The 12,509-nt window shown below is 39.7% G+C and overlaps 1 protein-coding gene across 1 annotated transcript in view; it reads left to right on the forward strand.

Moving 5' to 3' along the window:
* Positions 1 to 12,509, forward strand: part of adgrb2 (adhesion G protein-coupled receptor B2) — a 257,223-nt gene that overhangs the window by 219,590 nt on the left and 25,124 nt on the right. The window contains exons 22-27 of the mRNA XM_030740517.1: positions 182 to 267; positions 2,011 to 2,109; positions 6,577 to 6,676; positions 7,531 to 7,602; positions 9,549 to 9,641; positions 11,123 to 11,371. Coding sequence (XP_030596377.1) covers positions 182 to 267; positions 2,011 to 2,109; positions 6,577 to 6,676; positions 7,531 to 7,602; positions 9,549 to 9,641; positions 11,123 to 11,371 — 699 coding nt within the window. The remainder of the gene's footprint in view (positions 1 to 181; positions 268 to 2,010; positions 2,110 to 6,576; positions 6,677 to 7,530; positions 7,603 to 9,548; positions 9,642 to 11,122; positions 11,372 to 12,509) is intronic.

A 12,509-nucleotide genomic window follows, 5' to 3' on the forward strand; every position in this document is an offset into this window, starting at 1 on the left:
AGCAGTAATAATAATTTAAAATAACCATTTACTAACATTTTATTAACTACAGTAGCAACTTAGTCTGTGAGGCTGTCAAAAAGTGAAAACATTAATAAAACATATAAAAACCATTTTATTGTCTGTTGTGAACTCTTGTATGACAGCAGTGCTGCTCTGACACTTCCTCTCTGTCTCTCAGGTGAATATGCTCATTGGAATCGTGGTGTTTAACAAGCTCATGTCTCGAGACGGCATCTCAGACAAGTCTAAAAAGCAGCGTGCAGGGTAAGTTAACTGCTCTTCACGCACACACACACACACACACACACACACACACACACACACACATCCATCCATCCATCCACACACTTTTACCTTCCGTCAGACAAACTTACTAGCACAAAACATTCATGGCAATTAGCTAGAAATGCTTTCGAGGGTCTCAGCACATACACCTACCTGTACATCTGTGCCTTCAGTAAAAATTATCAAAAAAGTGCGATCCAATTTGGCAACAAAATGACAAGACATCTGTTGTGTTTTGTTGCTCTGTGTAGTGCGTTTCACTTCGCTTCAACATACACTACCCATCTAGCTTTCTCTGTTTGAAGTGACATCGATGAATACAGTGGATCTGAAAATCAGTGGCAGGTGGAAATCTAATTACATTCAGTAAACGCCTGGATTATGTGGATTAAACTTTATACACAATTGAACCATAACAATTTCCCAAACACAATATATGGGCACAAGGCTCCAGCTACACCATTGTTTGCATTAAAGCAGTTAGCAGTGCTCATCATCTTTCTAATTCTGAATGGCGCTCTCACATCTAAAAATCCGTGTTTTGATTTTCACACCTATTGATTCCATCATTTGTGCTCTCCTCTTTTTTTTTTTTCCTTGTGTCATTGCATTTCCTCTAATGTCTACATAAGCACACAAATGGAACTTTAATTTGTTCGTAGCTTCAAGGGTTAACAGTACAACTCTGCTCTCCAGGGGGTTGATTAGCTTTTGTTACCCAGTGATGCAACCGAGATTAAACCAGTTGTTGTGTACAAATACACCTACACACGCACAAAAATACACACGAACAGGTGTATCCTCCTTTGTTACATGAAAAGTCCTTGGCCTGATCCGAGCAGTAAGCACATTTCGTCCCCCGATTCTCAGAAGTGTGTTCACAGAAAGGAACGAACGCACGCACACAAGCACACACACACACACACACACACGTACACAAACACACCACAGTTGGTAGTGTTGCTAACAGGACAGGCTGTCATTAGCGTAATGTATTTCCTTATGAAGCCATGGGGATGTGGCTGGCAACAAGGCAATGAGCTGTGATGGGACGCTAATGTAGCATAGCAACGTACGGCCCCATCATTCTCTGCTCGCACGTATATACTCGAATTCAGTATATACACACGCAGGGATGCGCACATTCACACTTTCTTTCTATCTGAGTAGTCGACTGTAAGTAAACAACCAAAGGAGTTTCTCCCCCTCCCCCATCAGAAAATTTCACTTTGCGCAGTGACGTGCAGATAAAACACACACACACCTGCTTGCACTAGCAGGAAACGATTTTGGTACTTGTACTGGTACTTCCTGTCTGCATGACTGTAATCTGTTAATGATTACTGTAACATTACAGTGTCCGTCTCTCATGTTCTCTCTACTTGCTCTGAATCAAAATCTTTGTATCCTGACTGTTTTTCATTGCTGCTACTTTTTAAGATCTGATTTTAATTTTTCCTTTCTTTCTTTTCTCCTTTCCCCTTTTCCCTTTTTTTTTTCCTTTTCTATTCCCTCTCTTTGTTGTGTCCACTTTCTCTCGTTATGTTTTTTTTTTTTTTTTTTCTTTTGGTTATTTTGCAATTGTGACACCTGCACATTCACCTGTTGTCATAACTGGTACTTGTCCTTCCCATACATCCCACACCCTTACATCCCTCCTGTCCTCCTCACATGGATGTGTGTCTGTGTGTGTGTGTGTGTGTGTCTGTACATGTCCTAAAGTGTCCCAGCGGAGGCGCGTAGCCGACTGCTCCTGAAATGCTCCAAGTGTGGCGTGATCTCAAGCACCGCTATGTCCAACTCGACTGCCAGCAGCGCCATGTTAGTCCATCTTCACCTCTCTGTCTCTTTCTCTCCATCACCCTCTCTCTTGCATCTTTTAATCTCTGGCTTTTAGTTATGATGCAGGACGGCATGTCTGGATAGAAAGTGCAAACTAAAAAAGGAAAGAAAAAAACACCAGCTCTACAAGCCGCTACGATTTAATGAGATCACGTTTTGATCCAAATTGATATTTGCTTCCTGAGCAAATCTGACCTCTGTCAAACTATATTTGTGAATCATATTTAGCAGCTCTTTTAACTTGTTTATATTGCAGCATTTCAGTTTTATACAATGTTCAGAAAGGTTGTAAATGTTGTAAACTGTTTTGCTGTTAGACACATTACTATAATTGCATAAATGTGACTTTCATATTAACCAGCTCGGGTAGATGTTCAAAGTAACAGATCAAATATCAAAAAGATGTATAAAAAAAAAAAAAAAAAAGAAGAAGAAGAAAAGGGAAAAACTGATACAAAGTTTTTGTCTCTTTTTAGGTGTCGTTCTTCAGTGCTATGTATGGAAATTGTTATATAATGTCTTCTGTAACACTAAAAAGTTTTCAAAAGTCTGAAAAAACTGTTAAAGTGATCCTTAAAAAAGTCATCTCTCTGTGAGCACATGAGCCCCATCCACCTGCTGTCCAAACCTTCTGCTTGCAAAGGGCATCCAATCAGAAAAAAACTGATTTAAACAGATGGGGCTGAAACAGCTTGTTTCAGTCAATCAATCAATCAATCAACATTATTTATAAAGTACTTTTCACACAACTTTGCAGCTCAGACAGGTTTATTTTCCTGTAACATATGCCAAAATGCCCCGGGATAGTCTCTCTCTGTCTCTCACACACACACACACACACACACACACAGATCACTACTAGGCTTGCTATATAAAACACTAAAAACAGAACTGAGGGAGTGCTATCAGTCAGACCAGATAAGAACATTAAAACCAAAAAATAAATGAGCAAAGTAGTATATGAAACAAAGAAGTAAAGAAAACAAGGTATGGACCCAAAAAAAAAAAAAAAAAGAATTGTAATTCCATGAGATAACAAAGCACAATATATTAATAAAACAAGGTAAAATGTGTGAGCAGAAGTAAAAGGGTAGAAATAAATATCAGTTCAAATAAAAGTCAGGTTGAAAAGTCTTAATTTTGGCTTTAAGAGCATTTACATTGTCTCCTGTCCTCAGGTCTTCATGAAGGCTGTTTCACAGGTGTGGACCATAGTGACAGAAAGCTGTCTCACTGTGGGTTTTAGTTCTGACTTTGGGCACAATTAAAAAAAAAACCCTGAAGACCTGAGGGTTCATAATATAAAAGCAGCTCTGATATATAGTCTGGGATAAAATCATTAAGAGCCTTAAAAATCCAGTAAAATCTGTTCTGAAGCTGAAAAGAAGCCAGAGCACAGACTTTAAGATTGGTGTTGTACGTGCTCTCGTTCTGGCTTTATGCAGCTGAGTTCTGGAGTAGTTGAAGGGGGGGGGGGGGGGGGGGGGGGGGGGGGGGGGCTATATTTATTTATTTATTTATTTTAGGAAGGCCAAAAAGCAGCAGCATTAGTGTAATTGATGCTGGAGGAAATCAAAGTGTGTAATAATGTCTCTGCTTGTCTCGGCTTGAGAGAGAAACTGTCGTACTCCAGCAAAACTCTTAAGGTTCTTAAAAAGATCCGGGTCAAAGATGACGCCCAGATTCCTGACTGTGCTGACAGTTTCTCTCTCGGGGCTTCAGTTGCAATAACTAAAACGTCCATCCATGTTTTAATATCAGAAATACAGTTTAAGACAAAAGGGTCATCAGGAGCCACGGCCATGTAAAACTGGTTGTCATAAGCATAACTATGGAAATTAATGCCATGTCTTGAGGGACACGACAATTAGTTTTATAGCTTTTGAATGATTGATCTTCCATACTTACAAAGAATTCTCTATTAGCAAGATATTATGAAACCATTTTAAAACTAAACCAGAAAAGCCAATAAAATAAAATAAAGAGCTGAGGGGCTGCTCAAGTATAGGCCAAGTATAAGATAAATAAGAATTATTTTTCACTTCAATGCTCCCAAGAACCACAAGTAGAGTCCAAGAATTAAAATATGGAGTTGGAAATGATCATAATAGACCCCCCTTTAATGCCTAAAATGGAGGCAATCATACGCTTCTTTTTTTTTTTTTTTTTTTTTTAGAGTAGGAGTATGGTAAGAGCCTCAGTGCTCATAACAGCCTTCCGAGTTTAGCCTTAGTCTGCAGCTGAGTGGCATTTTTGTGCATGTAGAATAAAGAAAGGTGTATGTATTCTAGACATGACCTCTTAGGGCACATCCTACACAACATCATGCTTCTTCCTATTACAGATATTCTTGCTACACAAGCAAATAGTGTTAGTACCTCATTCACAATCCAAAATCTCATTGGTACCAATAATAACAATGCTGAAAATAAAGAGACAGATTAATAATAATAGTATTAATAGAGGCAATAAAAACATCACTTAAAAGAAAGCCTTAAAATCTGTTGTTAGATGTGTTTTGGGTGGCAACACTTTGTAGTGCTTTGTACTAAAAAGAGATTTATAACAATTTCTTTTTGAACACTGGATTGTTGCTCTCTTGTTATGAGGATCGTTGCAATGGCTTCATAATCAGTGCAGATAATTAAAAACCTTTTTATTTTAATGTTGCAAACTATACTGTGCATGTTCAGTGTTTTAATGGGATGAGATTACTTGCAATAATAGTGGTGTTTGAGTTTGTTTCTGCTGTTGGGAACACACCAGCCCATTATTCATTTTTTTATCTGCCTATATCTTCACTACAGACAAGTAGTCTATCATTACATACTGGCTCGGAAAAGAAATAGAAAGCAAACTTGTATCAATTTCCCATCCATCCAAAAAAAAAAGGAACTCTTTTTAATCAGAGTATATGATCAAGTCAGTTAAGCTGCTGGGATATTGATCTGGCCGGTGCATTTGGCTAGGGTCAGTGTAACTACTGGTAGCATGAGGCAAGACCTAGACCCTACAGAGGTCGCACAGGTAATCCAATGCTTCCAGGATGGCACATTAAGATATACCATTGCCAGAAGGTTTGCCGTGTCTCCCACCACAGTCCCGAGAAGATGGAGGAGAGTCCAGAAGGCAGGCAATTACTCTAGGAGAGCTGGACAGGGCCGTAGAAGGTCCTTAACCCATCAGTAGGACCTGTATCTGCCACCAGCAGGCCACCGATGTGATGATGATGATGCACTGGTCCAGATCTAAGAGGATATCTCCCAGGACACCATCCATCATTTCATTACGAGCAGGCCCCGATATTGCCAGGCTGAGTACTATTTTGAGTTGCTGCAATGAAATTTCAGCAAAATGGACTCGCCTGCTGCATAACTTTTTCACTTTGATTTTTGGGGTGTCTTTGAATTCAGCCCTCTGTAGGTTGATAATTTTCATTTCAATCAAATGCTGTGGCATCATTACCCAGTCGATATCAGTATAAATATCCAGCATGATTTTTTTTTTTCTCATTGAGATCTGATGTGTTTTCAAATTGTTCATTTAATTTATTTGAGCAGTATATGTCTCAGACATACAGTATATGCCTTTTACTATGATTTACTTTACATGTGAAAGTCTTTGATGTTGCAGTCAACTAGATTGGATTGTCTCACACACACACACACACACACACACGTGCAGGGATATAAAAATTTTATGACTGATTTATTAGCGATATGCAAACGGTGCTACTCTTTTTTTCTTTGCAGCATTATTTTTAGTTTTTATGTAAAAAAAAAAAAAAAGAAAGATTGTAGGGTGTTACTGTACTGGATCACGATGTGTAGTTAAAGCCACAGTCAGCAACACCTTGTGGGAGCGCAGTTGCGTCACTATATTGTACTTTATTCTCTTTTGCTCATTTTGCATATTTTTCCATGCAGTTAGACAGAGCTGTCCGTCTTTTCTATTTGACAGTTAGAAAACCGTGAATATGTGCTCAGGCAGCATGAACATTTTAAATTGGTGTCTATCTTTGTAGTGTTACAGTCAGACGTGCAGACACTCTTGTACCTCAGAAACCTCATGTCAGTACTTGTCAGTGACTTGTCTTCCCCCTCCTTGGTGGGCTTCTGCCCATTGTCTTCACAGTCTACCAGCATGGCACTTAGTGTGCATCAGCTATGTAATTGTGAGCAACTGCCAGTCCCAAAACTATCTACATGATTGCATATCATCTTCCACTTATTAGTGAGAATATTAAGTCTGATTCAAATCTCAGTGTGTGCCAGTCAACTTCAGATTACTCAGCTCAGTGCATACATGAGTGTATGTGTTTGTGTTATGTGACTTAACAGATATGACTCGCCTGGTTTGGTTTGAGACTGAATCCCCTTGTCTCATTCCCTTTCTTTCCTCCTCCTCTGCCCCCGACCTCTGTCTCCTTCCTTTTTCTCTTGACAGGGCATCTCTGTGGAGCTCCTGTGTGGTTCTTCCACTGTTGGCGTTAACCTGGATGTCAGCAGTGCTGGCTATAACTGACCGGCGCTCCACACTTTTCCAGGTGATGTGTCTCACAACGCCAGTGCATACTAAGACAGTGCATAACTCCACTGCCATGAAAAAGCTGCTTTGAAATGTTGCGAAGCATCTGAAAGCTCAAAAAAAAAACACCTGCTGTGACACGCAAACAGATGAAGTAGTTGCACACTTATTGCTGCTTGTTCTTGCAGATATGTGTGTTCTTCGTTTTCAGTCCAGTTACTTATTTTGTTTAAGATTCCAGTTACCAAACACACCCATGTACATGTTCGAAGAGTCATGTATCTTGATACATTTGCACATTTGGGGATAAAGAAAGAAAGATTAAACCTTAATAACAGCAGGCATAAATAAAGGACCGGGCAGTGGAAAAATAGGTCAGCATGAAAATAGTATTATTCAAAAAACAGCAAGCAATTCCCACTGCGTCACAATCACAAATACCAACACAAACAATGAGTATTGACTGGGATGATTTATTATGAATAATCATGACTACTGACTCATTTTGGTATGATATGAGGGTTTCTCTAATGATTCATTTCATCACAGATTGATAGTAAGACACAACATAACAATGGAGTGGGTGCCACAGCACCATGTGGGGTGCTAGGAAGAGTTCAAGTGTACATATTTTAATGTTTTAAATCTGTAGTTTTAGCCAATTTTTCTTTGGAAGGCAACAAGTATAATACAGTTAGCTATTATGCGCTTAGATTTATCTCATTCACTGATTAGTAAAAGTTTAATAATCTGCACAGTAATATAAAACAGCTTCAATATGAGGGGGTGCCATGGTTTAAAAAGTTTCAGAACCTCTGCAGTAATAAACAAATGTGCACCAACTAACAGGAGTGTGTAATTCCTCTTGTCCAGGTCCTCTTCGCCGTCTTTGACTCCGTTCAAGGCTTTGTCATCATTACCGTCCACTGCGCCATGCGCCGCGAGGTGAGTCCATTTTCTTCCACGTCGTCCTGTTGAGCGTGTGTCGTGTGGATGCTACGCATTTTTTGAATTTATTCTAACTCTGCCGTAGACCATGAACTTGGAGATAATCACTGCCTTTGCTAAGTTCTGGGAATTGATTTTCTTAAATGTCACGTTAGTTTCTGGGGTCACTGTGAAGTCACGTCAGAACACAAGCGGATCAGACGCGTGGAGGATTAGCATGGTATTCATGTTCTGTGCTGCGGCACTACTTCTTCATAATGCAGCAGGATAGTGCAGTATTGTCCGTCTGATCCAAGTCTGCTTTAAGGAGCTTACTATGATGCTGTATGAAATAAGACTTTAAGTCCTTAACTAATAGCCCCAAGTGCCTATTTGCCACAGGCTTTACTGTGCCCCCAGGGATCCCGGATTTTAAACTCATTATGGACATACGTGTACCCTTGCCCTTGAGAGAGACAATGACACACATACCAGCGTATGCACACACACTCATTGTGGCGTCACTCACAATTGCACCAGCTGCAATTAATGGATTTACAATGTCATCAGTTTTCCATAACTGTAAATGTGTCATCTGTTGCTGATGCATGTACACAGGCACACAGCTTTACCTCTATCCGAGAGATCATTATGATATTGAATGAACTGCATAGTGTAAGTGAATTTTTAAATGCTCTGAATGCTTAGCTGCATTAAATCAATATCACAAAAGCGGCAGGGATCAGGGTACAGTAAATCCAGGAATTATTTATTGTAAATGTATGAAAATCCTCTTGCAAGAGTGAGCGTAAATCCTTCGTAGCTGCAGAACAACAGGCAGGGGGGAGTGCCGCATCGGAGGAAATAATGGGGGAGGGAGGTGGGGGGGATCAGGATGTATTACAGTGCAAAAACCAGAGAGAAGGTAGCATAAAGTGTGATATTATGTAAATGACAGAAAGGGGATCGTCTTGTGATGGAGGAACTAAGTTAAGTTAGGAGGTAAGAAAGAGAATGCATGCAGAGATCTGTGAGAAAAAAGTGTGATTCAGAAGCAAAGCAGGGGATGATAGTTGGGGGGAGGAGAAAACGGAGAGGAATGTGGAGAGAGGTAGGTACCCATAGAGGGGCATTTCTCTTTGAAGTAGGAATGAGCTGCATTGGGTGCCAACGCACACACATACACACACACACACACACACACACATATACATTTGCACTAACAGAACAGGGAACAAAGGCCACCGAGGACGAGTATGGATATAAAAGGAAATGATAAACAAAATGAAACAATGGAGGGGATAAACAAGTCCGTGCAGACATGGATGCAGTCCACTCCATTTGTAGCAGCTTAAACATTCATACATTGATGAGGAGCCCACCCAATGTACTACTTCTTCCTCAGCAAGTGACCAGGATACCTGTAATATAGATTCTGATGGAGGAAAGGGAAGCTCAGAGTTGTTTGTGAAACATAATGCACAGGGATGCATTTGATTTGTTCTTTTTAGAAGAAGCGGCCTTTTGACAGTGTGCTGGTGTGTGTGAGATAATGTATGTGGGAGGATAAAGAAAAACAATATAACACACGAAAGGCTCAGGGGGTTAGAACCACTACAGTATATACCATGCTGTTAATTTGAATTAGTACCAGGAACACTAATTACACGAGCCTCAAATGCCACTTCGAAGTACACTATGTGCTTTCTGTACCACTCCTCTAACTGTTACATAATCTGCAACCCAAGTTTCTTATATATATATAGATGAAGAACGTACATTGTCTAAGGAGCATGGTCCCCAAGCTCCAACATTTGCCAAACTAACTTAAGGAAAAGTTCCTCCACTAACTTCTTTCCTTTGCATCATCTCTTCCTCTCCCTCATCATCTATCCTCCCTACCCCTACCCCCTTCCCCTCTCTATTTTTCCCCTCCCTCTCCTGCATTCCCTTCCCACCCTCAGGTGCAGGATGCGGTGCGCTGTCGAATGGGTGGATGTAAAGATGACAGCGAAAACTCACCAGACTCCTGCAAGAATGGACAGGTGCAGATCATGGTGAATAGCACTCCATTTCATCCCGCATTGCAGTTCATTTGCCTCAGACTAACATTAACCAGGCTGAAGCTTTTCTTGCAAGCGCCAATTCCAGCAGAGCAAAGCATGATGCCGTTACAGACGTGGTCAAACTCGCACCTGGCTTTCTCTTTTTCTCCTTAACCATCTTTACCTTAACAGGGGTTCATGCATTAAGCAGTATTTTTTTTTTTTCAAAAGATATGTATTTCATCCCATAGAAATTAAATTTCACTCTAAACTGTCTAGTTTCCAACCTGAAACTAACTTCCTGCTGTGCCATAACTAGACAACCTGCAATGTTTTGTGAAACAGTCTCCTGCTATTATATAATTTCATTTTCATTTGTCTATAAAACATATTCTCAATCCCAACTTTTCACGTACAAACACTGAGAGACTCCTGCTGATCAGAATTGGACTAACATGCACACTGAAAAAAGCTAAGGGGGTGCCCAGTACTGTACATTGTGAAAATAAACCAGTCCTAACCAGGCATCAGTGTGTGCTAGTTTATACAGTACTTAACACAAGAGTCAGTGCCCATAAGACTATAATCATGTTTTATCACAACAGACACTTCAGCACTTTTATGTACTTTTAACCCAAACTCCTTCATCTTTTAAAGAGTGCAACACTATAAGCTGTAAGGTTATTGTGTGCATTCCAGATGCTGTTAATAGTGTGATAAATCATAGAGACTTGACCTGCCCTGGCAATGACAGTACAGTAACACCGCAACCATGAGAGAATGAGCAGCCCTCATCTCTATTCCCTTTATTTCTCCCTCAGACCTGTTTGCGGTAATGATTATGGGTTTCTGAATGCTCCTCGGAGGTTTTCAAGATTAAACTTTGGAGCCATCGCTCTGCTCAATGAAGCCATCACGGCACACTCTCGCTCTCTGTTTTCCTTTACAGTCTAACTGTAATATTTAATTTTGGGTTAAATGTATTATCATCCTATGTGCGGCGCGCAGTGTTGGCTCATCACTGTGCCAGCCACTGTGCACTAGACAGACAGGTGTTCTTGTTTTCTCAACTTTTCTTGTCTAAATATGTACGACTTTGAGGACGTCTTTTCAGCCTGCACATATGCACGGAGAGCTGCTGTATGAGAGGCAGAGCACCCTTGAGAACATTAATTGTGATGGATAATTTGGTGAGGTTGCCACCAGTTATAGCGGCATCATAATTACAGTGAACACCATTCTCTCAGGTGCTCTCGGTATATTCACAGGGAATCTCATTAGCATGCTAAACCCTTGACATTTAGAGACAGCGTAAAGATGTAGAACTGTGACTACACCCTCTTGTTAAAACTGAATCAAAGGTGTCTCTAGAAATGTATTTGATTAGCTAAATTCTGATTCAAACTCAATGCTGTTCTTTGCAACGCTGGTTAGATACCCTCTTCTAACATTTCAACTTTATGTTTTCCATTAATTCTTTTTTATATCACCAGAAGTGTGCAAATGTGAGCGTCTGTGGAAAGCAGAGCGGGTCTTTGCATTACGGCACATCCCTGTGCCTGACAGGTTGCCACCCACAGCCGCTTCCACCAACGTGCCACCAGACATCCCAGCAAGGCTGTTACCACAGTCTGACCCACAGCAACCAAAGCCAAGCAATGAGCCATGCTAATGAGCACACGCCCATCCTCAACAACATCCACAACCATAACCATGCCCATAATCACATCAGCAGCCAACCAGTATGTCACCCACTGGAAAAACCAGTTACTGGTAGTTATAAATAGTCAAGCCCATAAGGAGAAAAGGTGCAATATGTAAAGCGTAATTTTTTTTTGCAATAAATATGAATAAATATTAAAGGATTACTTAAGCATTTTGAAAGTTTCTTCCTGGGAGCTGGATGAGAAAATGTTTACCACTCAAGAGTTTTGCTGCTCGGAAACTTTCTGAGCACTCTCTTAACTTAGCAGAGACATGGGAAATAAAATAAGAGCTACCATCACTCAGCTAAGAAGTAACAAAATAACCCTGAGCCAAGAAAAATCCAACACAATTTCCAATACAAGGTTTTTTATAACTTTCACATAGAAAAAAAAAAAAAAAAAAAAAAAATATATATATATATATATATATATATATATATATATATATATATATATATATATATATATATATATATGTTACAGTGAGGTGTATCTTGTTAACCAACTGTTGCACTATTTTCAGTCTAGCAAAAGATAAGCATCCACTCTTAGACAGTAAAGAACCTCATTGTACCTTTAGAGGCACAATAGCTTGGTACAATTACCACTCTACTCGTCTGGTTTGTACCTTAGGGAAATCAGTCTTGAAAAAAGTTGCAAAACTAGGTACCTATTGTTTTAAATTATTCATGTATACACTTGGAAATGCACTTGGATTTGTAGAGAACCTTTCTTGTCTCACCCATAAGATCTAGAAGAAATTATATTCTTTACTGCTTGGGAACATATATGCATGTTTTTGACACTTAAAGAGGTACACAGTAAGTAACATGTGGTCCAGTAATTATCCTGTGGTTGTGCTTTTATGTAGATTATACCCGTAAAGAATAGAGCCCGACTAATTTAGAGACAGAGTCGATATATTGGCTGATATTATCTATTTGCTGATATATCTGTATCTGCGTTTATAACAGCTGATAAATGTTTGCCCATACTGTCGCCCTGTTGGCAACAACCAGCTGATCTCAGTAATCCACGACTTATTTTTAAACTGAATTATCATATTAGATTAGTAAGGACTCACAAATAACTACACATAACAAATGATCTGGAAATCTGTTCATGTTTCGTGTGTCTGAAAGAGCCAATATGCCAGATTTTTAAAGCACCAAAT

The sequence above is a fragment of the Archocentrus centrarchus genome, chromosome 11 (genome assembly GCF_007364275.1).
Source record: "Archocentrus centrarchus isolate MPI-CPG fArcCen1 chromosome 11, fArcCen1, whole genome shotgun sequence".
Lineage (NCBI taxonomy): Eukaryota > Metazoa > Chordata > Actinopteri > Cichliformes > Cichlidae > Archocentrus > Archocentrus centrarchus.